Raw genomic sequence first — 27,554 nt, forward strand, 5'->3', positions numbered from 1 at the left:
GGAAGGCTGGGAGGGCGACTTCCGGGGGCGCTGACCTTGGCGCTCTAGGCGGCTGCCTAACTGGCCTCTATGGAAGCGCCGGCCCTGATTGTAGAAACCGACAGGCTGCTTCTTGTCCTGCTTGTCTGACTCAACCTGGTGAGATAGCAGAGGCAGAGTGACCTGTACAATCCTGTGTGTGCACCTTCCTTGTGGGGTTGAAAGAGCCCCTTCTCGTAAGTGGAGGTGCAAGGTGGGGGTTGCCCTGCAGGTGCAACGTCCATTTGTAGAAGGCCTTCATGAATCCCATGAGGCCCTCTTGCCATCTCTAGGGCTGAGAGAGGGCTGGGACTAGGGTTAGGAAAGACCTTGTTGCCCTAGTTTTCAGGCAGACCAAAGCAGCCGCTGCTGGCTGTGGTCTGACTCTCTTCCTATTTCCGAAGCTTCCATGATTTCCGTGTTCCGGAGAACACGCCTAGCAAGAAACGGCTGATGCTTCAGGGACCTTTGCCCTGAATACCTGGAGGGGCAAAGTCCTTTGGCAATTAAATTAAATCACCTGGTCTTCCAACTTGTCTCTGTAGCGTTTTGTCTGTGCTCCCGTAACGACGGTGGCTTTGCCAGTGTTTAGTCAGAAGCCTGATGCTCCTTTTACCGGCCAGCTGAAGCCTTTTGGACAAATCACACACTTTTATTTCTTTCTTTCCCCAACCCCCTTGTTTTTCCTTTCCCTTGCAGCTGCGTAAATGAGTATGGAAGATTATGACTTTCTTTTCAAAATAGTTTTAATTGGGAACGCTGGCGTGGGGAAGACCTGCTTAGTCCGACGGTTCACTCAGGTAAGGTGGGCTTTCTGTCAATGCAGATTTTAGCCTCAGAACTTCTTTGATTTTATTTCTTTCATTCATTCATTCATTCATTCATAGGAAACCAGGAAGCTGCCTTATATTGAGTCAGGCCATTGGTCCATCTAGACCATTGTTGTCGACACTGACTGGCAGCGTCTCTCCAGGGTTTCAGGCAGGTTTTTTCCCCCTACCTCTATCTGGAGATACCGGGAAATTAATATGGAACCTTCTGAATGCAAAGCATGTGCTCTATCACTGAGTTAGGGTAGGGTGACCATATGAAAAGGAGGACAGGGCTCCTGTATCTTTAACAGTTGCATAGAAAAGGGAATTTCAGCAGGTGTCATTTGTATATATGGAGAACCTGGTGGAATTTCCTCTTCATCACAACCGTTAAAGCTGCAGAGGCCCTGTCCTCTTTTGTAGCTGGTCACTCTAGTATAGCTCCTGTAGCTTTAACTGTTGTGATGAAGAGGGAATTTCACCAGGTGCTGCATGCATACAAAGGACACCTGCTGAAATTCCCTTTTCTATGCAACTGTTAAAGATACAGGAGCCCTGTCCTCCTTTTCATATGGTCACCCTAGTTAGGGTCCCTGCCCTTCATTTATTAAATGCTTCTAGCGCATAAGAAAAAAACCTAGGAAAGGGTGTGTTGTGCATGCACCAGATCCACATGTGTGGCGAATTTTAGAAGACAAGGGAGCTGGGATCCAGGAGCCCCAGGGCCATATTTTCCTATTAGGAGGTGGACTGTAGCATAATATATAAAGGCTATATGTTGAGCTGTCTAGGGCGAAGAGGGGGCTTCAGCTAAGGGTTGTGCAGCCCTCAGCAAGAGGGACCAGATGTAAGATGGAACAACCTATGGCCTCTTTTGCTGAGTTGACTTCTCCTTCACCTTTGTGGGACAAGTTAGGCAGATTCAGGGCTGGTAGCCCATTTGAGGACTGTAGCATCAGATGGTGACTTGGCACGTGTGAGTGAACCTCACAGATGGGACATGCAGACGACGGAACCAACACCTTGTACAGGTGAAACATTTCCGTTCCAAGAAATGATCAGAATGGGGATGAGCGACATGCTTGGATTCTCCCTCTCCCCTCCTTTGTGCATCCAGTTGCAGAGGCGACTTCCTGCTTTGTTAAAAAATCATCATCTAAACGGGGGGGGGGGGGGGGGGAATGGGTTTAACACTCACTACAAACCAGGTTTTCAGCCCATACTGAAACTTCAGTTTCCCAAGGCAGTCTCCTTAAACACTATAGCCTCAACCTCAGAGGAAGATAGTTGCACTAAAGTCGCTAACCAAAGTGCCGTTTTCTCCCTTAAATCTTGCCTCTAGGTAAGATCTGTCAGGGATGCTTTAGGGTGGATTCCTGCATTGAGCAGGGGGTTGGACTCAATGGCCTTGTAGGCCCCTTCCAACTCTGCTATTCTATGATTCTGTGAAGTGGAGTCGGGACTCTAGATCAGCGGTAGAGCCCCCGCTTTGCATCCAGAAGGTTCCAGGTTCAATCCCTGACATCTCTAGTTCACAGCGTCAGATGATGGGAAAGACCTGGAGAGATACTGCCTGGAGAAGAGTAATGTCAGAGGCAGTAAGCCTAGAAACACCAGTTGCTGGGGGACATGGATGGGAGGGTGTCCTGCTTGTGGGTTCCTGGTTTGACATCTGGTTGGCCACTGTATGAACAGAGTACTGAACTAGATGGGTCCTTGGTCTGACCTAGCAGGGCTCTTCTGATGTTCTTATGATCTGGAGAACATTGGGCTGGATGAACAAAATGTCTGATCTACTATAAGGCAGCTCACGGTGTTACCGAAGTAACAGAAGTTCCAGGAGGATTGTATTACCACATGGCTTAATTTTCTGTTGTGGTTGTGCTGTTTCTCATGGAAGACCTGCTGAACTGTCCAATCAGCAAGTGGCTTATATTGTTTGTTTGTGTGTTTATTTATTCCATTTGTATACTACCCCACAGCCCAAGCTCTCTGGGAGGTTTACAACAGTTCATAAAAATTCAACGACATTTCAAAATGTGCCAGAAATGGCGAGGTGGCGCTATAAAAATGTTTTTAAAATTAAATTGAATTTTAAATTAAATTGAAAACGCAACATAATAAAAGCAGTCTAACTTTTTTAAAAAAACACAGGAAAACTAAAACAATGTAAACAGCTAAAAGCAATTTAAGTAAACAAAATGTTCCCTAATAGAGCTGTTCAGAAACAGCAGGCATAGATGCCCCATCATTTACCTTTAAATGCCTGGGAGTAGAGGGTGGTCCTTACCTGGTGCTGAAAAAAATGACATTTATTCCAGAGTAGTATTGAGGTCGTCCCTACCGCGTCACATGACACACAGCTGATCCTGTGGTGGTCTATGGACGGCCCCCTCAGTTTTCCCGGGATATCAATGACAGCTTTTGTCCTGCTCCCCCCCCACCCCCGCTCACAAAAATCCCAAGGTATTCAGCTGATGTGCCCTCCCCTCACGAAGCTGTTCCTCGTGAGTAGCGGGGATCAGCAAACAGGCAACCAGCTGTGTGGAGTGAGCCCATGGGTCTCGAAGCTGAGAGCATTGGAGACACGTTCTGGATAGGTCTCGGGGTGTGTGTGTGTGTGTTAGTTAGCTATGGATGGCTCTTAGTCCTGATGGTTATATACCAGCTCCAGGATCAGAGACAGGGTGTCGCTAAATACCAGGGTGCTGGAAGCCCTGCTTGCGGGCTTCCCTGAGGCATATGGTGCCCTTCATAGAATCATAGAATAGCAGAGTTGGAAGGGGCCTACAAGGCCATCGAGTCCAACCCCCTGCTCAATGCAGGAATCCGTCCTAAAGCATCCCTGACAGATGGTTGTCCAGCTGCCTCTTGAAGGCCTGTAGTGTGGGAGAGCCCACAACCTCCCTGGGTAACTGGTTCCATTGTCGTACTGCTCTAACAGTCAGGAAGTTTTTCTTGATGTCCAGCCGGAACCTGGCTTCCTTTAACTTGAGCCCGTTATTCCGTGTCCTGCACTCTGGGAGGATCGAGAAGAAATTCTGGCCCTCCTCTGTGTGACAACCTTTTAAGTATTTGAAGAGTGCTATCATGTCTCCCCTCAATATAGAATCTCCCCTCAATTTCATGGAAAACAGGATACTGGACTAGATGGGCCTTTGGTCAGATCCTGCATGGTCCTTCTTATGTTCTTATGAGGTGATAGAAACGTCACAGTAGAAAATAGACGGTTTGCCCTCCCGTTCAGGGTAAAGTCAAAATCGGGATGTGTTGAATCTGCTGGGTAGAAAGGGAGCTTGCAGTGAGAGGTTATGTAACTCACTGAACGTTCCTTAGCCGTTTTAAGTATTAAATTGTCTGCGTTTCTTCCCCATGGAGAGCTTTTACATGTCCTCTTTCCCTGACTTTGGAGCGTACCGCCATGGGTGCTAGAGCAAAGTTGAACCCCCCCCTCTCCCCAAGTGGAAGTAAACCTAAACAAATCTGCAACTAGCTTTGCTGCTCGTCAGACTTCTGGTGTCTCTGTCAGTGCTCTGTGAGACGGATGCGTTCAAAGCGTTGCGGAGCAAAACCGGCGAAGAGGCGGTGGCGGCTGTGGGCTTGCTTGTTCTTTTCCAACTGCACTGACTTAAGATTCTGCTGGTGCTGTTCCTGACTGCCCAGTCCTTTTTGTGAGTTGGTGGTTTCAAGAAAACCTCTGCAGACGATTTGGGCTTCTCCGTAGAGAAGCATAAATCTTCCCCGCTTTGTACGCTTGGCGTTCAAATGCAGCGCTCCTGTAGAAGGAGAGGTGAAACCCACGCATGTTTAAACGAATGAGAAATATTTGGGCTCACCCAACCACCCTCTAATTGCTTCCAGATGTTGGTTTGGCTGACCCCATTGGACTGACGCTCTGTGCCAAATGGAATTTGTACATGTTGGCTCTCCGTCTTCTGGAAGAAGCAGAAGAGCGGGTGACGGCTGTTGCCGCAGAGTGGCGTCTCTGAGCCAGTTGAGGAAGAAAGGTGTTTGGGATGGTAAAGAATAAAATCCAAAGTCTGTTGGCTTGGAGAATATTAAGAATGATGTATTAATTAAGATGTTTTATTTATTTATTTAAAACGTTTCTTGGCCATCTATCAGGGCAGGAGCTCTCACAAGGCAGCTTACAACAATAAATACCTCGCCTTGCCTCCGAGGAGCTAAACCATCGCCCCTTTCTGTCTTCGCAACCGCTCTGTAGTAGGTCAGGCTGAGAACTCGCTGAGTGTGCTGCATGGCTTGAGTAGTCCAACATTTTGATCACTACACCACGCTGGCTCTGTGCTGATAGCTTTGTCCTTGTACATATAGGCTATCCCAGGGGCCGTTCAGACGATCACATAGGTAAAAGAAGCCGTCGCGGGGTCTTCCCTCGCTCCTGTGACCATCATTTACACAATTCCCCCACAACGCAGTGGGGGTTGGCGGGTTGCCTGGGCCCAGTGTGCGGTGCAGTGGGGGTAGCCGAAATGACGACTTGCAGAAGGGGTTGAGGGGGCGGGTATAAAGCCGCCCCTGCCATGTCGCACACCGGGTTTGGACGAGACACCAGCTCACACTACATCATCGGGAATTGTGCAAAAAAGTTGCACGCCTGCGGAAGCCATGATGGCTTCTTTCGCCAACGTGATCATTCAAACCCAGTCCCGCTATCTTCGCCCCTGTAACCTCCCATTCTGCATCTGACTTCAGCCCCTGAGCTGTTAATTGTTTTGCAGCTGGCTCCAGCTGGTGACCTGGGGTTCTGGTCAAAACCAACGGATTCCACAAGCTTGAACTCCATCCACACCTACCCTATTGTACTTCAGGAGAGGGCAGGTGATCTTTTAGGTAAAAGAAGCTGTAGGATCTACTCTGTTTTGTATTTAGGACTCCACGATCTACCAAACAGAGCTTGGTGCAAAAGGATACATGTTCAGAGTTAAAGAATTCTGATCACATTTATTTGTTCTGAGTACCTGAACAAACCTCATGGTCCTTCCATGTTTTGTGGAATTCGCATTTAGGTGTCCTTTTGGCTTGCCCACCATTAAACCATTGGGAGTCAGAAATCCATAGTGATCTACTTCAGATAACTCAGATTTTTCACCCCAATCTTCCTTCTTCCCACTTCTGGTGTGTCGCATGAATAATACGGAATTATAGCGCCACATGTTAGGTTCCTCAAGTAAGAAATAAGGCAGTGCTCACAAAACGCTTCCGCTGAGAAGCAAACTGGAAAAGCATCCAGCACTTTTTGGGCTTCAAATGCTGTTAAGACTAATAATTTGTTTTCCCTGCTCCAGGGTCTTTTTCCACCAGGCCAAGGAGCCACAATTGGGGTTGACTTTATGATTAAGACGGTGGAGATAAATGGTGAAAAAGTCAAGGTAAGGCCTTGCTTGATTCCCCACCCCCCGCTGTTCTGTCTTGAGTTTGTATCCGTTTGATATGAAATTGGCAGAACAGACTCCTCTGTTAAAATCCTTGACAAACCGAGGAAATATCTGGCGCTTGCGATGTGAAAATACAGGCAATGTTTGCAACGCGTGGTTACCATGTTCCTGTAATTGACTCCCAGATTGCATCCGTGACCTGTAACAATTCGGCATCACATAAATTGCCCAGTCGTATGGGCTCTTCCCATGCCAGTGTTTGGAGACTCCTTGGAAATACCACTTTCCCTCTACATTACAGGGGTGGACAACATGTGGTCCTCCAGATGTTTTGGCCTACAATTCCCATCATGCCTCATTATTGGCTCTAACATAGGGTGGCCATATGGAAAGGAGGACAGGGCTCCGGTATCTTTAACAGCTGTATAGAAAAGGGAATTTCAGCAGGGGTCATTGGTATGCATGCAGCACCTGGTGAAATTTCCTCTTCCTCGCAACAGTTTAAGCTGCAGGAGCCCTGCCCTCTTGACTAGTTATAAAATGAGAGGGAGGTTTCAGCATGCTTGGGGGAACCCCAAGTTTTGCAGAAATACAACATTTTCTTTTAAAAATAAAAACCACGCTGGCTGGGGAATGCTGGGAGTTGTAAGACTTTTTTTCTAACTAAACATGCATAGGGTTATGCCCTTAATCACCTGCCTTTTAGTCATTTACTTGATTAAGGCTGTAATCCTGTGTGTACTTACGAGGGAGTAGGTTTACATCTGGGCAAATTCAGTAGGATTGTGCTACCATTGTATTTGCATATTATTGTAGGGTGGGGTGACCATATGGAAAGGCGGACAGGGCTCCTGCATACTAGTTAAAGCTCTTGTATAGCTAGAGTGACCAGATACAAAAGAGGGCAAGGCTCCTGCAGCTTTAACTGGTGTGATGAAGAGGGAATTTCACCAGGTGCTGCATGCATACCAATGACACCTGTGGAAAATCACTTTTCTATACAACTGTTAAAGATACAGGAGCCCCGTCCTCCTTTCCATATGGTCACCCTACCTTGGTCTGATCCAACATGGCTCTTCTTATGTTGTTATGACCTCTGAAGCAGATATTGAAGATTTGTGTTTTTATTTCTGAGCAGAAATAACCCATTTATCGACCCGTTTATCTTTGGTTGGTTAAGGCTGCAATCCTATACACACTTACCAGGGAGTAAGCCCCACTGAACACAGTGGGATTTACTTAGGAACATAGGAAGCTGTCTTATATGGAGTCAGACCCTTGGTCTATCTAGCCTAGTATTGTCGACACTGACTGGAAGCAGCGGCTCTCCAGGGTTTCAGGCAGAATTCCTTTCCTCACCCTACCTGGGATTGAACCTGAGACATTCTGCATGCAAAGCAGGTGCCCTACCAATGAGCTACTTCTGAGTAGACATTCATAGGATTGCACAGTAATTGGATGATTTTAAATCGATAAACCTTCAAGGCCCGAAACAAGCAAATGTAAACAATTACACCAATAGAAATGTCTGTTCTGGAGCTGGGGAGATTTCTCCACCCCACCCCCTGTGCTACATTTGACTGTGGTTTTAGGACAGCCTTCCCCAACCAGATGTGCTGAAATATACTTCCATCGTCCCCAGCCAAGATGGCCATTGGGACAGCACCAGGTTGGGGGTTGCCGTTCTAGGATGTTTCACATTTATGGAGCTTCTGATTTGCTCTCTGAATACCCCCATTAGGATTCCACAGCACGGGAACTGGACTTCTCCATCACTGATGGGGAAAACGATAGAGATTGCATGCATATTTATAGGTGAATTGAACACATTAAGAAATAACATGCAGTAACACAATCTCCTGAAGAAAGAAAGAACATTTGGAAGCTGCACAAATCAAGCAGACGACTTAGTGTTACGGAATCCTTGGCCATTTTTTGCCACACCTGTTTATTCATTTTTGTCTTCTAGAGACCTAGAAAAAGTGTAGCATAGAATCATAGAATAGCAGAGTTGGAAGGGGCCTACAAGGCCATCGAGTCCAACCCCCTGCTCAGTGCAGGAATCCACCCTAAAGCATATCCATGACAGATGGTTGTCCAGCTGTTAGATCAATGTTCTTTTCACCCAAGGACGAGATCCAAACAGCCCTTAAGCACGACTCCACCATTCCAGCGACAGAGGGTTCAAAAGCACTTTATTGATTAGTAATCAAGGCCTGGTCTCTTCAAAGGGAGCAATCAGACAAAAGACATAGGGAATATGGTACAGTATTGAAGCTTTCAAGGGGCAGGGCCCAGTAGCAGCATTAACCAATCAGAACATAACACTGGGGCATAGCTAATTATGCTAAACAGTCCTGTAAACAATACCTTTGGCCTGACAGTAAGTTATAGAAGTTAACTTCGACACAGACAGCTGGAGCTAGGACTCTTGTTTATATTAGTAATCAAGGATGCAAGGACGCACACAAGGAGACATTCTCATACAGGGCATTATGACATTTTGCTTGGTGTGCAATAGAGACTTTACAGTTTCCTGTTAAAAATGGAGGTGGTTCTGCTAACACAGCTGTCTCTTGAAGGCCTCTAGTGTGGGAGAGCCCACAACCTCCCTAGGGAACTGGTTCCATTGTCATACTGCTCTAACAGTCAGGAAGTTTCACCTGATGTCCAGCTGGAATCTGGCTTCCTTTAACTTGAGCCTGTTATTCCGTGTCCTGCACTCTGGGAGGATCGAGAAGAGATCCTGGCCCTCCTCTGTGTGACAACCTTTTAAGTATTTGAAGAGTGCTATCACGTCTCCCCTCAATCTTCTCTTCTCCAGGCTAAACAGGCCCAGTTCTTTCAGTCTCTCTTCATTGGGCTTTGTTTCCAGACCCCTGATCATCCTGGTTGCCCTCCTCTGAACACGCTCCAGCTTGTCTGCGTCCTTCTTGAATTGTGGAGCCCAGAACTGGACGCAATACTCTAGATGAGGCCTAACCAGGGCCGAATAGAGAGGAACCAGTACTTCACGTGATTTGGAAGCTATACTTCTATTAATGCAGCCCTAAATAGCATTTGCCTTTCTTGAAGCCATATCGCACTGTTGGCTCATATTCAGCTTGCAATCTACAACAGTTCCAAGATCCTTCTCGTTTGTAGTATTGCTGAGCCAAGTATCCCCCATCTTGTAACTGTGCATTTGGTTTCTATTTCCTAGATGTAGAACTTGGCATTTATCCCTATTAAATTTCATTCTGTTGTTTTCAGCCCAGCACTCCAGCCTATCAAGATCACTTTGAAGTTTGTTTCTGTCTTCCAGGGTGCCAGGCGGGCCTTGTCCGGGAGATCATTCCTGAGGTGTTCTTGGATTGATTTCTTGGGAGGGGCGCTAAGTCAAAGAGGTGTTCCAGTTGGTTAAAGATATTGTGCTAATGCAGACTTTTTCTCTTCACTGCCCCCCCCCGCCCCCCATTTTTTCTCTCTCCTCAATTCTCGTTATTGGAAAAAAAAAAAAGCTGCAGATCTGGGACACAGCAGGACAGGAGAGATTCCGCTCCATTACGCAGAGCTACTACCGCAGCGCGAACGCGCTAATACTGACCTACGACATCACCTGCGAAGAATCCTTCCGGTGCCTCCCTGAATGGCTGCGGGAGATCGAGCAATATGCCAGCAATAAGGTCATAACCGTGCTAGTGGGTAAGAGAGATCAGGGCCTGTTGGGCAAGGGGAAATTGGCAGGGGGAAATATTCCTGTAATATATTGTTTTTATGCTGTATGGTTTTATCTTTTTGGATTGTTTTAAATTTTTATACTACCTATGGTATTTTATCGATCCTTTTTATCTTGTTTAAATTGTTTTAACTTTGAATGCCACCTAGAGTATTCTGTATATAGGTGGGATAGTATTATTGTTACTACTAGTAGTAAAAGACAGCATGACCTGGCAAAGCCCGTCATGTCCGCCTAGAAGAACCACCACAAGCAAGAAAAGAGAGACATTAATAATAATATGTGGAAAGAGCTTCTCAGGCGGATGAAATAATTCGTACTCTGGCCTTGGGTGTGTGTTGTAAAGAAGGGAGTGCACTATATTGGAGTTTGGAAATTGAAGAATTTACTATTCGGGAGAGAGGATTAATACTGGCTTTCAATCTAATTTTTACTTTGCTACTGTCTATAATTAGTTATTACATTATTATTATTATTGTTGTTGTTGTTGTTGCATTTATATCCTGCCTTTTTTCCTCCAAGGAACCCAAGGCAGCATACATAATCCTCTTCCTCCTCTCCATTTTATCCTCACAACAACAACCCTGTGAGGTAGGTTGGGCTGAGAGTCTGTGACTGGCCCAAAGTCACCCAGTGGGTTTCCATGGCTGAGTGGGGACTAGAACCCGGATGTCCTGACTCCCAGTCCAACACTGGCTCTTATAGTACAGAGTTATACATCACATCACACTGACATTAACCCCAATGTAGCCTCTTTCCATAGCCACAAATTGTGGTCTGCCAGGGGCTTGACAACGCCCCCCCCCCCTATTTTTGCACTCTTAAATAGGAAGCAGAAACCAGAGGTTGTTTCATCATCTATGGTTAGGGATCGGCTTGCAGAGAGTCACAAATCATGCAGACCTGCAGTAGGGCTTTTGGCTTTAACATTCTGGAGTCAAACCTAAACGTCCTCCTCCCTGCTTTGTTTACACAGGGAATAAGATTGATTTAGCAGATAAAAGGGAAGTTTCTCAACAAAGGGCAGAAGAATTTTCCGAAGCTCAAGACATGTATTATCTGGAGACCTCGGCTAAAGAATCTGATAATGTGGAAAAACTCTTTCTGGACTTGGCTTGCCGGTTGATCAGCGAAGCGAGGCAGAATACGCTTGTGAACAATGTCGAATCCCCGCTACCAGGTGAAGGAAAAAGTATCAGCTATTTGACTTGCTGTAATTTCAACTGATACCAGTTGGGCCCCGAGGGTGTCATGACTCTTTTCTTCTTGACAAGGCCTTCTCTCGACAAGAAGCGATTCCTGCTGCCACAACCCATTCTGACTGGTGGATGTAGTCAGGTTCCCAGTCTTGAAGCATGGCAGGCTGGCCGCTTCGCCTGCGGGGCCAGCGTAGAATATAACTTGGTTTAATCTTTTGTTTTGTCTTTGATTTCCCCGTAACGTGGAGGTTAGGATTCGAGAAGGTGCTAGATACCTGTTGGCCAGCCGACGACAGGTCGCCGTTTCACTTCTTGAAGAAGCGCCTAAGAACGCTTCCCTTGGAAACGCTGAAAAATGCAAGATCTCTCTGGCACAACACGTTTTGGATCTTTGAGTAAGGAAACTGAAATGCACATTAGCCATTAGGCGGCTGCTCTGGGCTGCCAGCTAAGCAAATACTTGTATATAGATCATGGCCCAAAGCATTGTTTTTCCAGGGCACAACTGAACAGTGTGCGTGTTCCATTTCTTCTTCTTTTTTAAGTGTTAATGTCTCCCATGTTCAGGCACTTTCATCGACATGGAAGTTAAAAATAGAAATGCCAGTACTTTGAAACCAACAGGAGTGACGCTCTCAGTTCTTTGGGTACTAATGATTTGGTGAACTATTCCCCAGGCTAAACTTTAGATGCAGTCCATTACTGCACACTCTGTTCTGCACACGATCTAGAAAAAGTTCACTAATAAGTACCGATTGTAAACAGACCCACAAGCCTCTTCCTGTTGGTACGAGCAAATATAGCACAGTCCTTTTTGACTGGGTGCATTTTATGTGGATTTAAATTTTGGCAAGGAGAGTGAGCTTCAGCTGTTAAAGAGGAGCATTAAGAATCCTCTCTGAACTTGAGCTGATCAAATAAATGTTCCCAAGTTTGCAATTAAAGTCAGCGTTTTTGTACTCTTCTGCCATATAGTGGGGCTTCTATTCCCACTTTCTCTCTTGCAAAAGTGACCCAATGAGGGTTTTTAACATGGTTGCCTATTTCAGGACATGGCCGAAACAGCCCCTCTTTGGAATGTTGGGAACTTTGAAACTTGGGCAGCATACATGGTTGTCTGTTTAAACTTTATTGTAATGCTAAAGTTTACTGTAACTTTGTGAGATTTGGGGCTGGCCTAATATATACACATGTTCACTATTAAGCACAGGCGTCATATGCAATGTGCATTGCTAAAGACCTGTTTGAAGGCTCTTAAGTTGGTATTCATTAACGTCAAAAGCTTGTCAGACAAAGATAATACAGGAGTAAAACCCAAGAACCGTCCACATGAGAGCTGCTCAGAAAAACAGCCCTTGTCAGCCAGTCTGTAAAGGATCAACGCTGGGCGTGCTTTTAATAAAACCGCAGCCCACATGACGCTGGCCTAGCAGCCATTTGTGGAAATACATTTCTCATCGGGAACTGAATGCACAATTTCATAGGTTTTTTTTTTTAATAAGCTTAGGAATAAAATGGCAGTGCATGTTCCGAATTTATTACAGATCTTTATTCGGGCTGTGACCCATCTTGCAAAGCTGTAGCTCTGAGAAACGTCAAATCGCCCTCCCTGCCGTGTAGTCGCTTGCAGGCTCGTGGTTGTGGCTCATCTAAGTTGTCTGCTTTGCTATCTTGGGCTCAAGTGTGTGTGTGTGTGTGCGTGTGTGTAAAATTGTTGGTTTGGGCAATTCCCTTGATTCAAAACCTCAGCGTTGGAAGCAGTATGGGATGATTCCCGCCCTGATCTCCGTGATTATTACACCTCTAGTGCCATGCTCGAAGAATGCGTTGGATTTTACAAATCTGACGTCAAGAGAGGAACTGAAGGAGAAGACGCAACCAACTCTTTCTCAGATACTGGTGTTGATGTGCTTGCCCTGAAAGGTGGGACTGTGTGGGTCACTGTGGACCCACCATGGATTGTAATTTTAGTATTAATTCGCTGGTTATTCTGTATTTAGTATTAATTAGTTTGATATTTGCAAAAGGGAATGGGTGCACAGTATGCTGAGAAACGAAGGGGTGCCATGCCAGGGGGCATCTCAACCAGCCCCCAGTGAAAGCATAGACACAGATGTGCTCTTACACATCGAACCTTCATTTGAAGATGGCTTACACTGGGGAGGTTGTACCCGGTCGCTGAGAGGTGGTCCCTTTTTGCATTAAAAAGAAGCTGCTAAAGTTTTAGCCTTTTTGAAAATAAAGCTGACATTTTAAAATAAGTGTTCTTATTTCTGCCTGCCGCACAAGGTTTTCTTGATTTCGGAATTCAAAACAGATGTAGCCAAGCGCATACTTTGCATACAGAAGGGAAAGACCTCCTCCTGGAAGCGGGATGCAGTCAACGATACTGGGAGAGATGGGCGAAAAGTCTATCCTGATAAAAGGCAGTTTCTTGTGTTGCTGTATCGCCAAGACAGAGATGTGTAAGAAAATAATTTCTTAGGGTCGAGCTATCTCTTGTACAGGAGATGGATGGCAGAGCTCCCAGAGGGTTTATCTTCACTTTTAAAGCAGCTGCATGGAGCTGCATTGCTAGAGAAATGGGGTGTTAAGCTTTCCCTTGCCATGACTATGATCTAAATGGCTTCTGTCAAGCTGTTGCTAGTCCCAAACTCTCAAATTTGCTTTAAAGAAAAGTCCTGATCACAGATCACCCACCTATTGTGAAGTTTGGACCTTAACGGATGACAGAAGAGAAGGTTTGCCAAGTATCAAAAGCCGGCGAGTTCCATGCATAAGCTGTGCGAGAGAAAGACATGCTGAAGGGGCTGAACGTTTCGTAAGAATACTATTATTTGATGAATAAGCAGTTTTACACCTTGAGGTGAGGAATCTCCTACACGGCTATCACATGGATTTGATAAAAGGGCTGACTCTTGTGGCTTGCTTAAAGTCAGCCAGTAAGTTCTTGCATGAGCTGAAATTTCAGTTTGCATCTCATGTGCTTAACCAGTATTATAGCCACTTTCCTTTTTAAAGGCAAGGACGTAGTCCTCATGATCACCAGAATGGAGAATCTTGGAGGCAGTAGCATAAGTCAACTGCGAGTTAGTTATAAGATTTGTTCAGGCAGGCAGGCACCTGTCCCCAGTGCTATGCTCTGGGGGTCATTGGTGCTCCCCCTGGCAGACTGCTGCTGCTGCTATTATTATTATTATTATTATTATTATTATTATTATTATTATTATTATTATTTATTTATTTATATAGCACCATCAATGTACATGGTGCTGTACAGATTATACACAGTAAATAGCAAGACCCTGCCGCATAGGCTTACAATCTAATAAAGTTGCAGTAAACAATAAGGAGGGAAAGAGAATGCAAACAGGCACAGGGAAGTGTAAACAGGCACCGGGTAGGGTGAAGCTAACAGTATAGAGTCAGAACAAACTCAGTATTTAAAAGCTATAGGGAAAAGAAAAGTTTTTAGCTGAGTTTTAAAAGCTGTGATTGAGTTGGTAGTTCTCAAGTGTTCTGGAAGAGCGTTCCAGGCGTAAGGGGCAGCAGAAGAAAAAGGACGAATTTTGCATTAGTATAGAATCATGGAATACAGACAGGCTTGCATGGGCAGCGTGTAATGTAATGATGGATAGAGCTACGTTTTTGGAAAGGTTTCAGTCACCCCTTTCTGGAGCGGCACATCTAGAATCCATGGCAAAGGTTCTTTGTACACTGACCTTCTTTATAAACTGTCTGAGCAGTTGCAGGAATACAAAACTCTTCAGGAAACATTAGGAGGGCCCAAAGGAGCCCTTTCAGGGCTCCTACATCTCAAGGCAAGAAGGAAGCATACAGCACATTGTGTCAAGACATCCATTTTTAGCTATCGGCATCTGATGGGCTCAATCAACAATGTATTGTTCTATAAGCATGGGTTTTTGAGCAGAGCTGCGTTTCAGATGTTGCATTCTTTTTCCACAGCTGCACACCAAGGCCTAAAAAAAAACCTTGTCACTGGTATATTAGAGGGGCTTCAGCCATTCCTCCTATTTTAGTATGCCCCCTGGATTTCAAGGCAGCTTTCTCTCTCTCTCTCCTCCCCCATTTTGTACAGAGAATCCTGAACTGCGATATAAAATTGGTGCGTTTCAAGAACTTGTGTACCATATATAATAATATATTTCTTTCTTAGCCACCTCTCCCTTTGGATCGAGGCGGGCAACAACAATAGTACAATGCAGTATAAATCAGATACATAAAATGAATTAAAAGAGCATATAAAAACAATACAGCATCAAAATAACAATCAATAGATCTTAAAAATTCTTGGTTTAAAATTCATCCGGGTAGGCCTGCCAGAAGTCTTTATAGTTGTCTTAAACTCTGTGAGAGAATTAAGTTGACGAACCTCCTCCGGCAGGCCATTCCACAGTCTGGGGGCGGCAGAAGAAAAGGTCCTCTGGGTAACGGTTGTCAGCCTAGTTTTGGCTGACTGAAGTAAGTTCTCCCTGGAGGACCTGAGTGTGCGGGGCGGATTGTACGGAAGAAGGCGATCCCGCAGGTAACCTGGACCCAAACCATGTGGGGCTTTAAAGGTAATGACCAACACTTTGTACTTCGCCCGGAAACTAATTGGATATCCCCCGGTGTGCTAAATTTAATCTCCAACACACACTTGCATTCAGGGCTGTACTTTAGCTACAAACCCAAGCAATACTTCTCAACACAACACTCACGGGAACCACCTCCAACCAGGGCTGATGGTATCCTGCGTACAGCTCAATTTGCGCACGTTTTACAGAGACAATGAGGAGGGACCAGAGACAGAAATGTGTGCTTGCATGGGTGAACCATCTTGATCTTAGAAAAGAAGCAGAGGTAACGTTTTTGCATTCTCTGTACCAAGAGGTCACCTTGTGTTGTCTAAATCAACTTTATTTAAAATCTCTGAATCACCCTTCATCCGAAGACAGTGCACAAAGGTTTGACTAAAACCCACTCACACAAAACTACAACGTAATAAAAACAACGTAACAAAAATCAACTAAGCAGAATAAAAAGCAAATTGGAACCCACCTTTCACTAGTCTGTGACATGCCACATTGGCTCTCAACATAACATAAACAGTAGTATCTTGAAAATCTATATTTGAAAGACCCATGAGAGGAAGCCATGGCTAAAATTTTACCTATGAATCAGGAAAGCTTCTTCACAGTATTTGCTAATTTCTTGTTCTTCTCCAAAATTCTACTAAGGCCTTAGGCAGTAAGCCTATATATGTCAGTTGGTGGGGAACATGGGCTGGAGGGTTTCCATTGTACCCATGTCCCTACTTCTGAGTCAACAGCTTGTTGGCCACTGTGTGAACAGAGTGCTGGACTAGATGGACCCTTGGTCTGATCCAGCAGGGGTCCTCTTATGTTAAGTGTTAAACAAAAGAAAGGGGGTAACTTCTTACTGAAGTACTATAACTGTATTTGGACTGTACCGCTTCAGAGGGCCCATGACCAAGGCTCCCTTTGTTTTGTTTTTGTATAAACATCCATTCACCTAGAAAACTATGTTATGGAAGGGTTCTAGCTTTCCCCTAGTCATCTGCTTTCTAGATGCAGGAAGTCTTTTTGACATGGAGAAGTATTCAATCACATTAGGTCCCACCTGCAGTCTAAAGTGATGCAGTCCAAAGAAGGTTTACCACCCCCTTAGGAAAATGATCCAAGATATGTGGAGTTTACTAATAGTATGGTTTACTCCAGAGGTGGAGAATCTCAGGCCATTACTCTTTCTCCCAGCTGCCGTTTAGTGGGTTCCCTGCTTTTGTGTAACCCTTTTCTCCATTCTGAAAGGTTGAAATGGCTTTCCCAAGACTTAGATACGGTCTGGAAGAGCTTTAATCTAAAATATGCTGGTATTTTCTGTTAGCCTTTCGGTCTGCCCCCTGTGACATTCAGCCTTGCCCATCACTGGATTCCGAAACGGAATTGGCCCATCAGGCTGAAGTAGGTTCCCCACTCCTATGTCAATGGGATATTAGTGATTATGTTTTTGTTTGTTTTAATTAGCCATGGGTCTTGTTTCCAAGCTGACGTCGAGAATATAGTGGGGATTTTGAGTTTTCCTTTTGGAAATTTAGCAACGGCACCATCAAAATTATTTGTAGGATACTAAAAACAGTCGTCACATGCCAGCATAGTGTCAGGTGCATTTAACCCCATTGGTGGCCATTGTCTTAATTTAAGCATGCCTAACACTATGTAGTTTCAGATCCAGATAAAGTCATGATTGGCTCAAATGCATTTTACTATCAGTTTTAAAATACTGACGAACAACAGTATTATCTGTGTCTGTGGATTGAAAGAGTCAATCTGGATCGCGGCTCTACATTTTATTATTGATTACATTTCTATATCACCCAATAGTTGAAGCTCTCTGGGCGGTCAACACCCAAAAGTTTATTGGGTGACCTTGAGCCAGTCACACACTTTCAGCCTAACCTACCTCACAGGCTTGAAGGTAAAATGGAGTAGGGAGGGGAAAAGACACACAACTTATCCTAAGTTCCTTGGACAAAGGGCAGGGCTAAGTGTACATATACTTTTCTCATATGGTGGTGTCAGGATTTGATGGGACAGAACTGAAAGATTTACGAAGTGGTGTTAATGGGCTCCAATCCACAGCAATGAGCTACTGCATGCACATACCACCAAGTGCCTAATTTCCATCCAGCAGCCAACATCTGTCACAGGGGCAGAAGGCGCCACAGAAAGAAAATCACAATTCATAATTTATGCAAATTCACCTTCTCATTCCTTGAACCAGGTGATTGGTATGATCATCATTAATCTGAATGAATGCTGGATGGGAACATTATGACCTCTGAGACCATCCACACTGCACTAGTTTATAGGTGCAGGTCTTCAGGCAAACCAGAGATATATAGGCTAGCCCCACTAGGGCAAGGGGTTGTTTAAGGATGCAGTTCGACACACACACTTACGTGGAGTAAGACCTATTGGATACAGTGAGACTTATTTCCACAGGACCATGAAAAGGATCAGGCTGCAGGTCTTGTTAAACTGACAGAGCAGTTGCAAGTACAACTACTCAGAAGTCAGTCCAACTGAATTGAATGGGGCTTGCTCCAATGTGTATAGGGTTGCAGCCTTATTTATAAAGCAATCCTATAAACACAGTTTCCAACAGGGCTGAGTATCTTTTGCCAATGTAACTACACGTAGCACATGCCATCTGAGTGTAAAATATAGGCCAACAGGCAGTGGAGTTGGGCCAAAACAGAGTGAACATCACTTGGCATGAGCTTGTTGCTGAAAGGTGAAATGTCTATCTAGCCTTGTTCTATGAGTAATGAGCATATAGGGCAGCTGATAGGGCCCATACATATCCAGTTATTAATGAAGAGCTCACAAATGGAGTCAACAGTTTATTTTCCTAGGAAATATTTAATGCTCAATCAAGTAGACATAATTCATTATTTAAAAATGCCAAGAGGAATACAAAAATATGTGTTCATACCTTTTTCAGATTTTTATTTTTTTTAGCCCTTTCCCATTCCACAGTCATTTGAGAAATATATAACTATTGAAATCGCGTCAAAGGCACCACTAGGAAGATCGCATTTCAAAAGGAAGTCTGCATTCAAGTGGCTGGCTTTCATAAAATGGCCTCCTTGCTGGGGATCTAGCAATGATCTGAAAACAACTCTGGAGACCAATTTGAAGCATCAGGCATGGGGTGAGGTGCAGAAGTCGGATTTGACCTGTTGCCACCTGCAAAGTCACAGAAGCCAGGGGATTCGTTCATTAGCCGGCTGGGATGAACACCATTTTCATGAATGGGCTGGCTCCCAATTCTAGTCTCTATCGGCTGCTGGCTTTTAGGAGTGAATTCCACCCTTATTGCCCTCGTGGAACTCTTTGGAACCCCAGATCTTAATTTGTTTTTAGAAGGAGATGATTTCTCCGAACTGTCAGGATTGTTCCTCACCAGGCTCGTCCTCTTCCTTATCCATTTTTTCTCCGAAGGGGGAATCCATTCTTCGCCATCGGTCACAGAAAGCCCCAGGGCTGGGCTGCCGTTGATAAACTGGTGAGGATCAGATGCATAAGGGGTAGCAGACTTTGCACCACTCGGCCTTTTGGACTGCAGGAACATGCTGACAAGCCGTTTTGCTAAGGGGTACTTCAAGGGAGGTCTGAGCGTTTTACATTTGGCATTGATCCAAGGCAATTTATTCAGTGGCAATTCACGAAGAATGGATTCTTTCCCCTTGGGGAGCCTTACCTGTCGGCAAGGTCTGGGTAGGGGCGTGGACTGGGAATTCGGTATGAAGTCCAGGGTACCTGCAAGGCTGCACTCCATCTCGGATATTGAACCGGCAACCTGAGTGCTTGTTTTCTGGTCAGAAGTCGCTGACATGTTGCATAAGGATAGTCCACATTGAGACATATTCCAGTTAGCATCTAGCTTGCTTGCTAAGAAATTAGTTGTTGCACACTTTGAGGATAGGGCACCCTCTTGTGCCGAGAACGCTTGGGACGAGTTCAACATTCCCACAGTGGCTTCTGCTCCTCTGGCGCCAACGTCAAAAAGATCTGCAGAAGCATTGTAACTCCCCTCAGAGCAATTCGAATAGCCTTTTAGCAAACCGCTGGCATCACTCAGTCCAAAATGATATTCTTGCACCTCTGGGATCAGTTCTCGCTCATTTTCACAAACTTCACCTTTTTCAGAGACTGTTGAGGAGAAACCATACTCCTGGATGTTTGTGAGATCAATACTTCGGTTTAGCTGATAGCAAGGACTGCCATTATTTCTCCAACTGGCTAGAGTACCATTATCTTTACAGTTTAAGTGGGCAGCTGTCTTCCTGGCATGTACACAGGGGTTTTCTAGGCAGTAATTTGTAGACTTTGAAGAGGAGCGGGAATGGAGCTTCTTGGCACTGCTGACATCTTGGTCGACTCCTTCCTTGGTTGATTGACAACTTTCATTTGGATGAGAACGTTTAACTCCAGCTGGGGAGGACCAAGGCAAGACGACTGGATACTGGCTGGAGAGATCCGCCCATTTTTCTTTTCTTTCAGTGGATAAAGAGCTATAAAAGCCTTGCTGGTGAGATTCTCTGCTACTGATGGATGAATGCAAGTTAAGTCGGTGACAAGGGAAAGTAACTTTTTTACATATTTCCACTTTCCCAGCTAGCTTCTGCAATTCCTCATCGGCCTGCTCAGTCTTGAAATTGGCATTGAAAAAGCCCAGCTTGGGAGAAGACGGGTCAAAATATCCGTTGAATTCATCAACTTCATTACCGGGGAAAACAGAACACATCCCAGTTTTGTCATTCTCAATTCTGGCAATGAATTCGTTTAAACTTTCAGATGATGGCAGCTCATCCCAAAGAGAGTTTGCAGCTGTTCTAGCATGACTGGAAGATGAAGGAAGGGGGCGAAGAGAACCATCATGTCTCTGGTGCAGCAAAGGGTCCCATGATTTTTCTAGCCCATAGCTATGTTGGATGCTAATTTGGCTGGAAGAGTCTTTCTCCTCTGATTCTAAGGGGCTTTGTAATGATCCACAGTCTTTTCTGCCTAAAGAGCAATAGCTTTCTGGTTCACCCTCTGCAGTCCCACAGCCCCACTCAGCAGTATACAAGTGACATTTCTTATCTTCCTGCTCGTTTCTCCTATTCACTGTCAGGTTATGGTCCTGGGGATTGAAGGCAGGTTGGCTCAGCAACAACGTAATACGATCTTCCCCTTTTTGCCTTTCGTAGGCTGTCTGGCTTGAATTTAGATCTCTAAGATCTGATTTTGTTCCTGAAGAAACGGAGGAGGAAGTCAGCCTAAATGACTGTGGCCACAGACTCGAAACACCATCTGCGGGGCTTGACGGAACCGCAGCCAAGTCGCCAGGGCCATACAAGCTGCTGAGCTCTGTGCTAAGTTGATCGAATGCCATGAGGAGATCGGGCGGCCAGATGCTGAGCCCGGGGCTGTGCTTGAAACGAGAACATCGGCGCTGCTGGAGGAACTGGATGACAGTGCAGCCCACAAGCTCGGAGTTCGGTATAAACATTTGACAGGCAGTGAGAGCTCTGGAATACCTGGCAGTTCGGCAGTTGTTTTGCAAGGAGCTGGCGCCATCTGGCTTGCCAGAACCCTGAAAGGAAACAAACCGTGTCCTATCAGCTATTATGCCTTGCAAGAAGTTAATTCTGTTCTGTGCCACCAAGATCGCAAGAGTTTTACCCAAGCCTTACAGCGAGCCTTGGGCTTGCATTCTGCCCCTTGCCCTCTTCTTCGCCCACACAGTCAGGAGGAGTTTGGTAGCTTTCACTTCCATTTTTGATTAAGCACAGCAAGCCCTATCCTCCGGACCCAGAACTGTGATTAGTTTTGAATATGATTACTTTGAACAATCCAGCCTAAGTAACTATATTTCGAAGTTTGCTTATTTGAAATTAACCGTAGTGAATGTTAACCAGTATTTGTCAATATGAACAACATGACAAGCCATGGTTGAGCTTCTGAACCCCTCCCAGCCATGCAGGAGAAAAAAGGGAGGGAAGAGAAGTGTGTGACCAAGGTATAGTGCAGCTCCTTCATGTCACACTAAACTACAGTTTGCCTCTCCTGGACAGGGATAGCTTGGCCACGGTGGTACAGGCATTGGTAACCTCAAGATTGGATTACTGCAACGCGCTCTATGTGGGGCTGCCCTTGAAGCTGCTCCGGAAGCTGGAGCTACTGCAGACTGCTGCAGCTCGGCTGTTGTCTGGAGCTGCCCCTTTCTAGCATGTAACTCCTCTGCTGAGGAAACTGCACTGGCTGCCTATTCACTACCGGGCCAGGTTTAAGGTTCTTGTACTTGTGTACAAAGCCCTAAACAACTTGGGACCAGGATACCTGAGAGAGCGCCTTCTCCCTTACCAACCTGCCTGGTCACTGAGGTCATCCGAGGGCCTGCTCCTGGTGGTTCCACCTAGATCCATCCTCTGATTGGAATCCACCAGGGGAAGAGCCTTCAGCGTGGTGGCGCCCCTCCTGTGGAATTCCCTCCCTCTGGAGGGAATACCTTGTCCTCCTTTCGGTGCCTCCTGAAAACATCTTTATTCCAAGAAGCCTTTCCTTAATATGCAGCCTTGAATCTCTGTTTTTGCTTCTTTTAAATTTTGTTTTAACTGTTTTATTCGGTTTTTATTTTCATTTTATCTTGTACACCGCTCCGAAATTTTTCAATGGGGAGCAGTATATAAATATTCTAAATAAATAAATAAATAAGGTGCAAATCAGAATAGGCAGCCATGTAAATACGTCACAGGAGTTAATAGCCTTCTGGGGCTGGCACAGGACAGACAGAGAGCTTCATTGATGGTGCTATATAAATAAATAATAATAATAATAATAAAGCAGCTCACTGCATTTCTATGCTGAACACAAAGGACAGGGATTCCCTCCCATGCTGGGAGCAAACAAGAGAGGAAACACTCTATTCTTCCTCTACTAGCCCATTGACTTCCCTGCAAGGAATTCCTTTTCACCTAAGGCTACCAGGCTAGTACTTAAATATGAGGCTGAAAGAGGGGCTTGAGTCAAAAAATAGGAAAGAGGGAACTTGCAATTGGATTAAGATTGCACAGCCTTTCCAGTTACACAGCACTCCACCAAACTTGATTGGACAAATTGGCAACAATGATGGGGCCCTGTGTATCTCGAAAACCTGCATACACATGTACGGAAGCTAGGTCCAACAAAAAGTTATTATTTTGTCTCCCTGGAGTTGTGTATTCTCTGAGAGAACCATGTCAAAGGGGAAAAAGTTACCTTAACTCCAAATACAAATTTCTTCCCAATGAAGCAGGTTTCAACTGCTTGAAATACCACACCAGGAGTTGCATCCCTGTCTGGTTCTCCTGCTTCTTGGTTCAGTTCCTCAATGTACCTTGAATAAAAGTAGTACTGAAAGTTAACTGGCTGAACACTGTTCTGCTCTTGACAGCTGTAATGAGGTTCAGGCATGAATGTCAAAAAATACGCACTGGAATAAATCGAAAAGATAAAGTACCGAACTGTACTTTTATTCCACTTTCCATTCTATGGGCTGCAATACTCTGCACACTTACCCAAGAGTCAGTCCTCACTGAACCTATTTCTTAGTATACACACACAGGATTGCTCTGCACATGTACGATCAAGCTGAGTGTGCCTCACAGTTGCGAGTCTATGAATTCCACATATCAGAAAGATAGAGCATTGATGTTATTCAAACTTGAATGTTTCCCTCAAGCCCTATAATACCCAGATACCCTAGTAGGAAGAGATGCTTAACTCAGCTTTTCTCAACTTGCAATGAACATTCAAGACCATGGATTCCCTTCCCACCCACCCCCGCTCTTGTATTCGTACAGCTATTTTAAATCCACAAGGTGCTTTGCACCTTGATCCTTCCCCGAGTGTCTCCGAAGGCATCAGGTTCTCAGGACAATCACTGGTATCTCCAATTAAAACAAAAAGAATCTCAGGTAACAGATCTAAGAAAGCTACACTATGGCTCAGTTCAGACAACATGTTAGTCAACGCAGTGTGAAAACTCCACTCAACGGTTGAGTTTTTAGGAAGTACTCCCCACACAACATGTTCTAACTCCACATTGTGTGACTGTGGGTTACCGTGGAGTTGAGTAAAATCCATTGCAATGTTTGATTGACTAGTCCTCCGCCCTCAATCCTCCCGATGGTATCCCATCAGCCATTGCTGCAAAAAAACCAATCCCGGCAGCTCTCCTAGAGCGGCACTTGCTCCTCTCACCACTCTTGTCAGAGAACTCTGTAGCCAGTGGAAAAAGTCAACGCAACGCAACACAAAATTCCACGGAGCCCTCCACACAATATGTAACACAACCGTTGTGCAGGAACTCTTCTCTGCACAGCATGGATATTCAACGTGGAGTGTTTTTTAAAAAAAACCTCCACCGTGGGGTGGAGTTTTCCCGCCAGACATTTGCCAACGGTGGTGTAAAAACTCCACCGTAGAGTTCTAAAACCACCATTGAGAAACGTGTTGTCTGAACTGAGCCTATATAACAGTAGGTTATATGGACTGCTAGTCCAATTCAGTGCTAGGCGGCTTCATACACTGAAACCTGAGGAAGAGGATGAGGCATGTGAACGGAAGAATTAAGTCTGATGGGGCATGTAATAATTATAATAAATAAATATACTAGGGGACAACCATGGATCAGGATTGCACAATTACCGTGTCTAGACCTTTTTAATTACAAGTTGCATAGGAAGGAGAATTCTGCAAGTTGTTGCTTCTGCCATCACTGTAATGTTGGGATCTGGATATCTTAAAGGGCTAGTTCAGGGGAAGCAGGACAGGAAGCAGGGCAAGTTCATATGAATTGGAACAAATCAGTCAAGTTGTTAGTTGTTTCTCCTGCATACTGTTAATCCTCCAAAGAATGCAGAGTGGCTTATATATGGTGCCCGGGAAGCCTCCCATCTTGAACGTATTCAGGGCCAGACCTGCTTAGTTTCAGGAACAGAAATTGGTCATGTAACCTCAGACTGTAGCCTGGGACTAAGTATCAATCATGGCTCCTGAAAAGAGCATAGAAATTGGAGTGTGTGAACAACAGGTTCTCACGGCCTCTGGCCTTGTTCTTAAAACCTTTTATTACCTCCCTATCACTTGCTCATCTTTCTTTGCAACAGAAATGACCAAATCCTGCAACATAGTTTAAATTAAACAGACAATGGCCTGGTTCAGACAACACACTAAACCATGCTGCTTAACCACAAAATGGTGTGTGTGTGTGGGGGGGGGCAATTTTACCTCAGTGCTACTCATTTTCAGTGCAGTACTTGAATTCTCTGGGCCAAAATCTAAGATGTTTCTTTTAAATACAGAGAATGAAGTTTAGTGAACATGCTCCCAATTTCTTACAAATGGACGCTAGAGTTGGGGGATAACTATTTCTCAAGGTGAACTAGTAAATCCAAGATTCAACAGCGCATTTGAACCCAGATTTTTCAACTCCCAGTCCAGCATTCTTTCCCAATGGAATATACTGGCCTTGTACAACTTTTATAACTGTAGAGATTTAATTGTTCCTATTAATATATTCCAGTTTGGTATCCAGGCAGCAAAGCGTGCTGCAACTTTTTTTTAGAGCGATAATTAAATCACATACAGGCTGGGTTATATTGGGGGAGGCAGCTCACTCATTTCAGAAAGCAATTTTGTTTTCATTCATTACCTTTGCAGGCCTTTTGCTGTGACTCCAAAGTAAACATCCAAACAGCTTCCAAATACTGTCACCTCAAACACATCCTGAATGTCAGCTACTTCCAGTGAGAGTCGATATCTGTAGTTTGCTTCCTTTGTGTCACCTGAACACCCACACTTTAGGCAACTGTACCTGTTGTTGTTGTTTTTTTTTTAAAAAAAAATGACAACAAAGTAACTGAATGTTTACATGTATTTCCTCTCAGCAAAAGTCTTCACAAATCATTTTTCATCTTAATAATCTTACAGGGCAATCCTATGCATATCTGTTCAGAAGTAAGTTCTACTGAGTCCCATGAGATTTACACCCTACCTAGTAAGTGTGCCTAGGATTGCTGCCTTAGAAAAAGACACGGAGCGGAGGTGTGATCCACAAATATTGTAAGTAACTAAATGGAAACCAGAATCTGATAGAGCAAGAGCAATCCATTTTTGTTGGATATGGATATAGGAAATTGGGTTTGGATACAGGAAATTCTCAGCTCAATTTTGAATTCATAGAGATGGTTCGGGAAAGAATGCTTTCCTGTGTCCCCTCTGCAACACAGACACAGTTTAATTTCTCTAGTGAGAGGTACTGGGTATTAATCCTGCACAAGAAACTCTTTGTTTGATTTGGAATATTTTTCACCCAATACCGGGCAAAAAGGGCAGAGAACTGTTGCAGTTATACACTCCGTACAAGCGCCTTGTTATTTCATTATATATTTTAAAGAAGTGGACTGGCACGGTAAGTGGATACTAGAGCTATACCCTTCTTCAATTTAACCCCACCCACCCCCACCAAACGGATTAATAATAGCCTTGCACCGCTACTAATGGTGAGTAAGCAAATTAAAATAATTAGGCAATTTCACATTGGAAGAATTACTGTGGCATAGGATTTCATGGACCGATGTCCACGTTTCAGGAACTACTGGATCTTTGTGCAACTCCCTCATGTGGTAAACTGCAGAAGTGCAGGTGGCAGTTCTGAGCGAAGCACCTTCAAGTCCTGAACTGATCCCACCCTGCCAAGTTGGCCATTGGATCCTCCTGCGTAGGAACAACAGCGTATAAAATCTTCCTGCTCTTCAAGCAAAATGGTCTTTCTGAGCTCCAGTGTTTCCTGTAACCTTGGTTAGTTTTTGATCCTGACTTCTGACTTGCTCCTCAATTCTGCCTTCTGGTTTGGGTTCTGACTAGTGCTTCCACCCTCAGTTCTGCCTTGCTTCTTGACCCTACCACATAATTGGGCCAGTAGTTCTGACTTAGCGTCTGGATCCAGGTCCTGGCTCACTACAGAATGCCACCCACAGCCCTGCCCTGACACCACGTCATCAGATGCAGAAAGTGGAGTCTAGCTGGTGAAAGCTTGTGCAATAATAAATCTGATTGTGTTCGAGGTGCTACAACACTGTTGTGTATATCGTGAGCTTCTGGAGTTTAGGACTGCTCTAGACTGAACTTACCTCTTCAAATCTAGGAATAACTTGGAAAAGCAGTTTTGACACGAAGGATACACAAAGCTAGAGTTCTGGACAGAAATTACAGAAGCAACCAGGAGACGCCGGCCATTCATATGCTCCCAGGGTTAGCTACAAAGAGACAGACAAAACACACTTAGACATACCAGGCTGCTCACAATTCTGCCCTGGGAATGTTTCTTAACTTAGAGGCATTTTACACTCGAAGCAGTATGTAGATAAGCATTTGAAGTGGAGGCCCACTGTGTGAATCGGCATGAATATCAGCATGTCTGAAGAAGAGACAATTTTGCCTAATAATAACAATAATAATTTCTTACCTGCCTCTCCCTCTGGATCGAGGCGGGGTACAACACAAATACAACACACCATAGAATACATATAATTGATTAAAAACATATAAAACTAATACATTATTAAAAAGCAGCCCATTATTAAAAGGCAACTTAAAATTCGACTGGGTAGACCTGCCGGAAGAGATCAGTCTTCATGGCTTTCTTAAATTCCAGAAGACTCTTAAGTTGATGAATTTCTCCCGGCAGGCCATTCCACAATCTGGGAGCGGCTGAAGGAAAGGTCCTCTGGGTAATAGTTGTCAGCCATGTTTTTGCTGACTGGAGTAAATATTTCCCAGAGGTCCTGAGTGTG

General features: G+C 44.7%; 2 protein-coding genes across 4 annotated transcripts in view; one reads left to right on the forward strand and one right to left on the reverse strand.

The window, feature by feature from the left end:
- The window catches only part of RAB30 (RAB30, member RAS oncogene family), a 58,324-nt gene extending 44,914 nt beyond the window's left edge, over positions 1–13,410 (forward strand). For 2 of the 3 annotated variants that reach the window (XM_063127211.1, XM_063127212.1), the window contains exons 2-5: positions 718–818; positions 6,140–6,223; positions 9,730–9,913; positions 10,924–13,410. In XM_063127211.1, coding sequence (XP_062983281.1) covers positions 726–818; positions 6,140–6,223; positions 9,730–9,913; positions 10,924–11,174 — 612 coding nt within the window. In that variant the 5' untranslated portion in view covers positions 718–725 and the 3' untranslated portion in view covers positions 11,175–13,410. The remainder of the gene's footprint in view (positions 1–717; positions 819–6,139; positions 6,224–9,729; positions 9,914–10,923) is intronic. The other variant, XM_063127213.1, reaches the window with a different exon arrangement.
- Positions 13,411–18,595: 5,185 nt separating this feature from the next.
- DDIAS (DNA damage induced apoptosis suppressor) lies at positions 18,596–27,040 on the reverse strand. Its single transcript, XM_063127860.1, has 4 exons — positions 26,892–27,040; positions 25,412–25,573; positions 22,975–23,092; positions 18,596–21,310 (listed from the first exon to the last, which is right to left on the reverse strand). The coding sequence occupies exons 1-4, from the start codon at positions 26,999–27,001 to the stop codon at positions 18,830–18,832; spliced, it is 2,871 nt and encodes a 956-aa protein (XP_062983930.1). The 5' UTR covers positions 27,002–27,040; the 3' UTR covers positions 18,596–18,829.
- Positions 27,041–27,554: the final 514 nt, after the last annotated feature.

Source organism: Elgaria multicarinata, chromosome 5, assembly GCF_023053635.1.
Source record: "Elgaria multicarinata webbii isolate HBS135686 ecotype San Diego chromosome 5, rElgMul1.1.pri, whole genome shotgun sequence".
Taxonomy (NCBI): Eukaryota; Metazoa; Chordata; class Lepidosauria; order Squamata; family Anguidae; genus Elgaria; species Elgaria multicarinata.

Coding starts and splice junctions, on each gene's coding strand:
- DDIAS (XM_063127860.1), bottom strand. CDS start 27,001: ATGAATGGCCGGCGTCTCCTGGTTGCTTCTGTAATTTCTGTCCAGAAC. Junction 25,574..26,891: donor TTATTCCTAGATTTGAAGAG/GTAAGTTCAGTC, acceptor CAACAACAACAG/GTACAGTTGCCTAAAGTGTG. Junction 23,093..25,411: donor ACAGCAAAAGGCCTGCAAAG/GTAATGAATGAA, acceptor CTTTTATTCAAG/GTACATTGAGGAACTGAACC.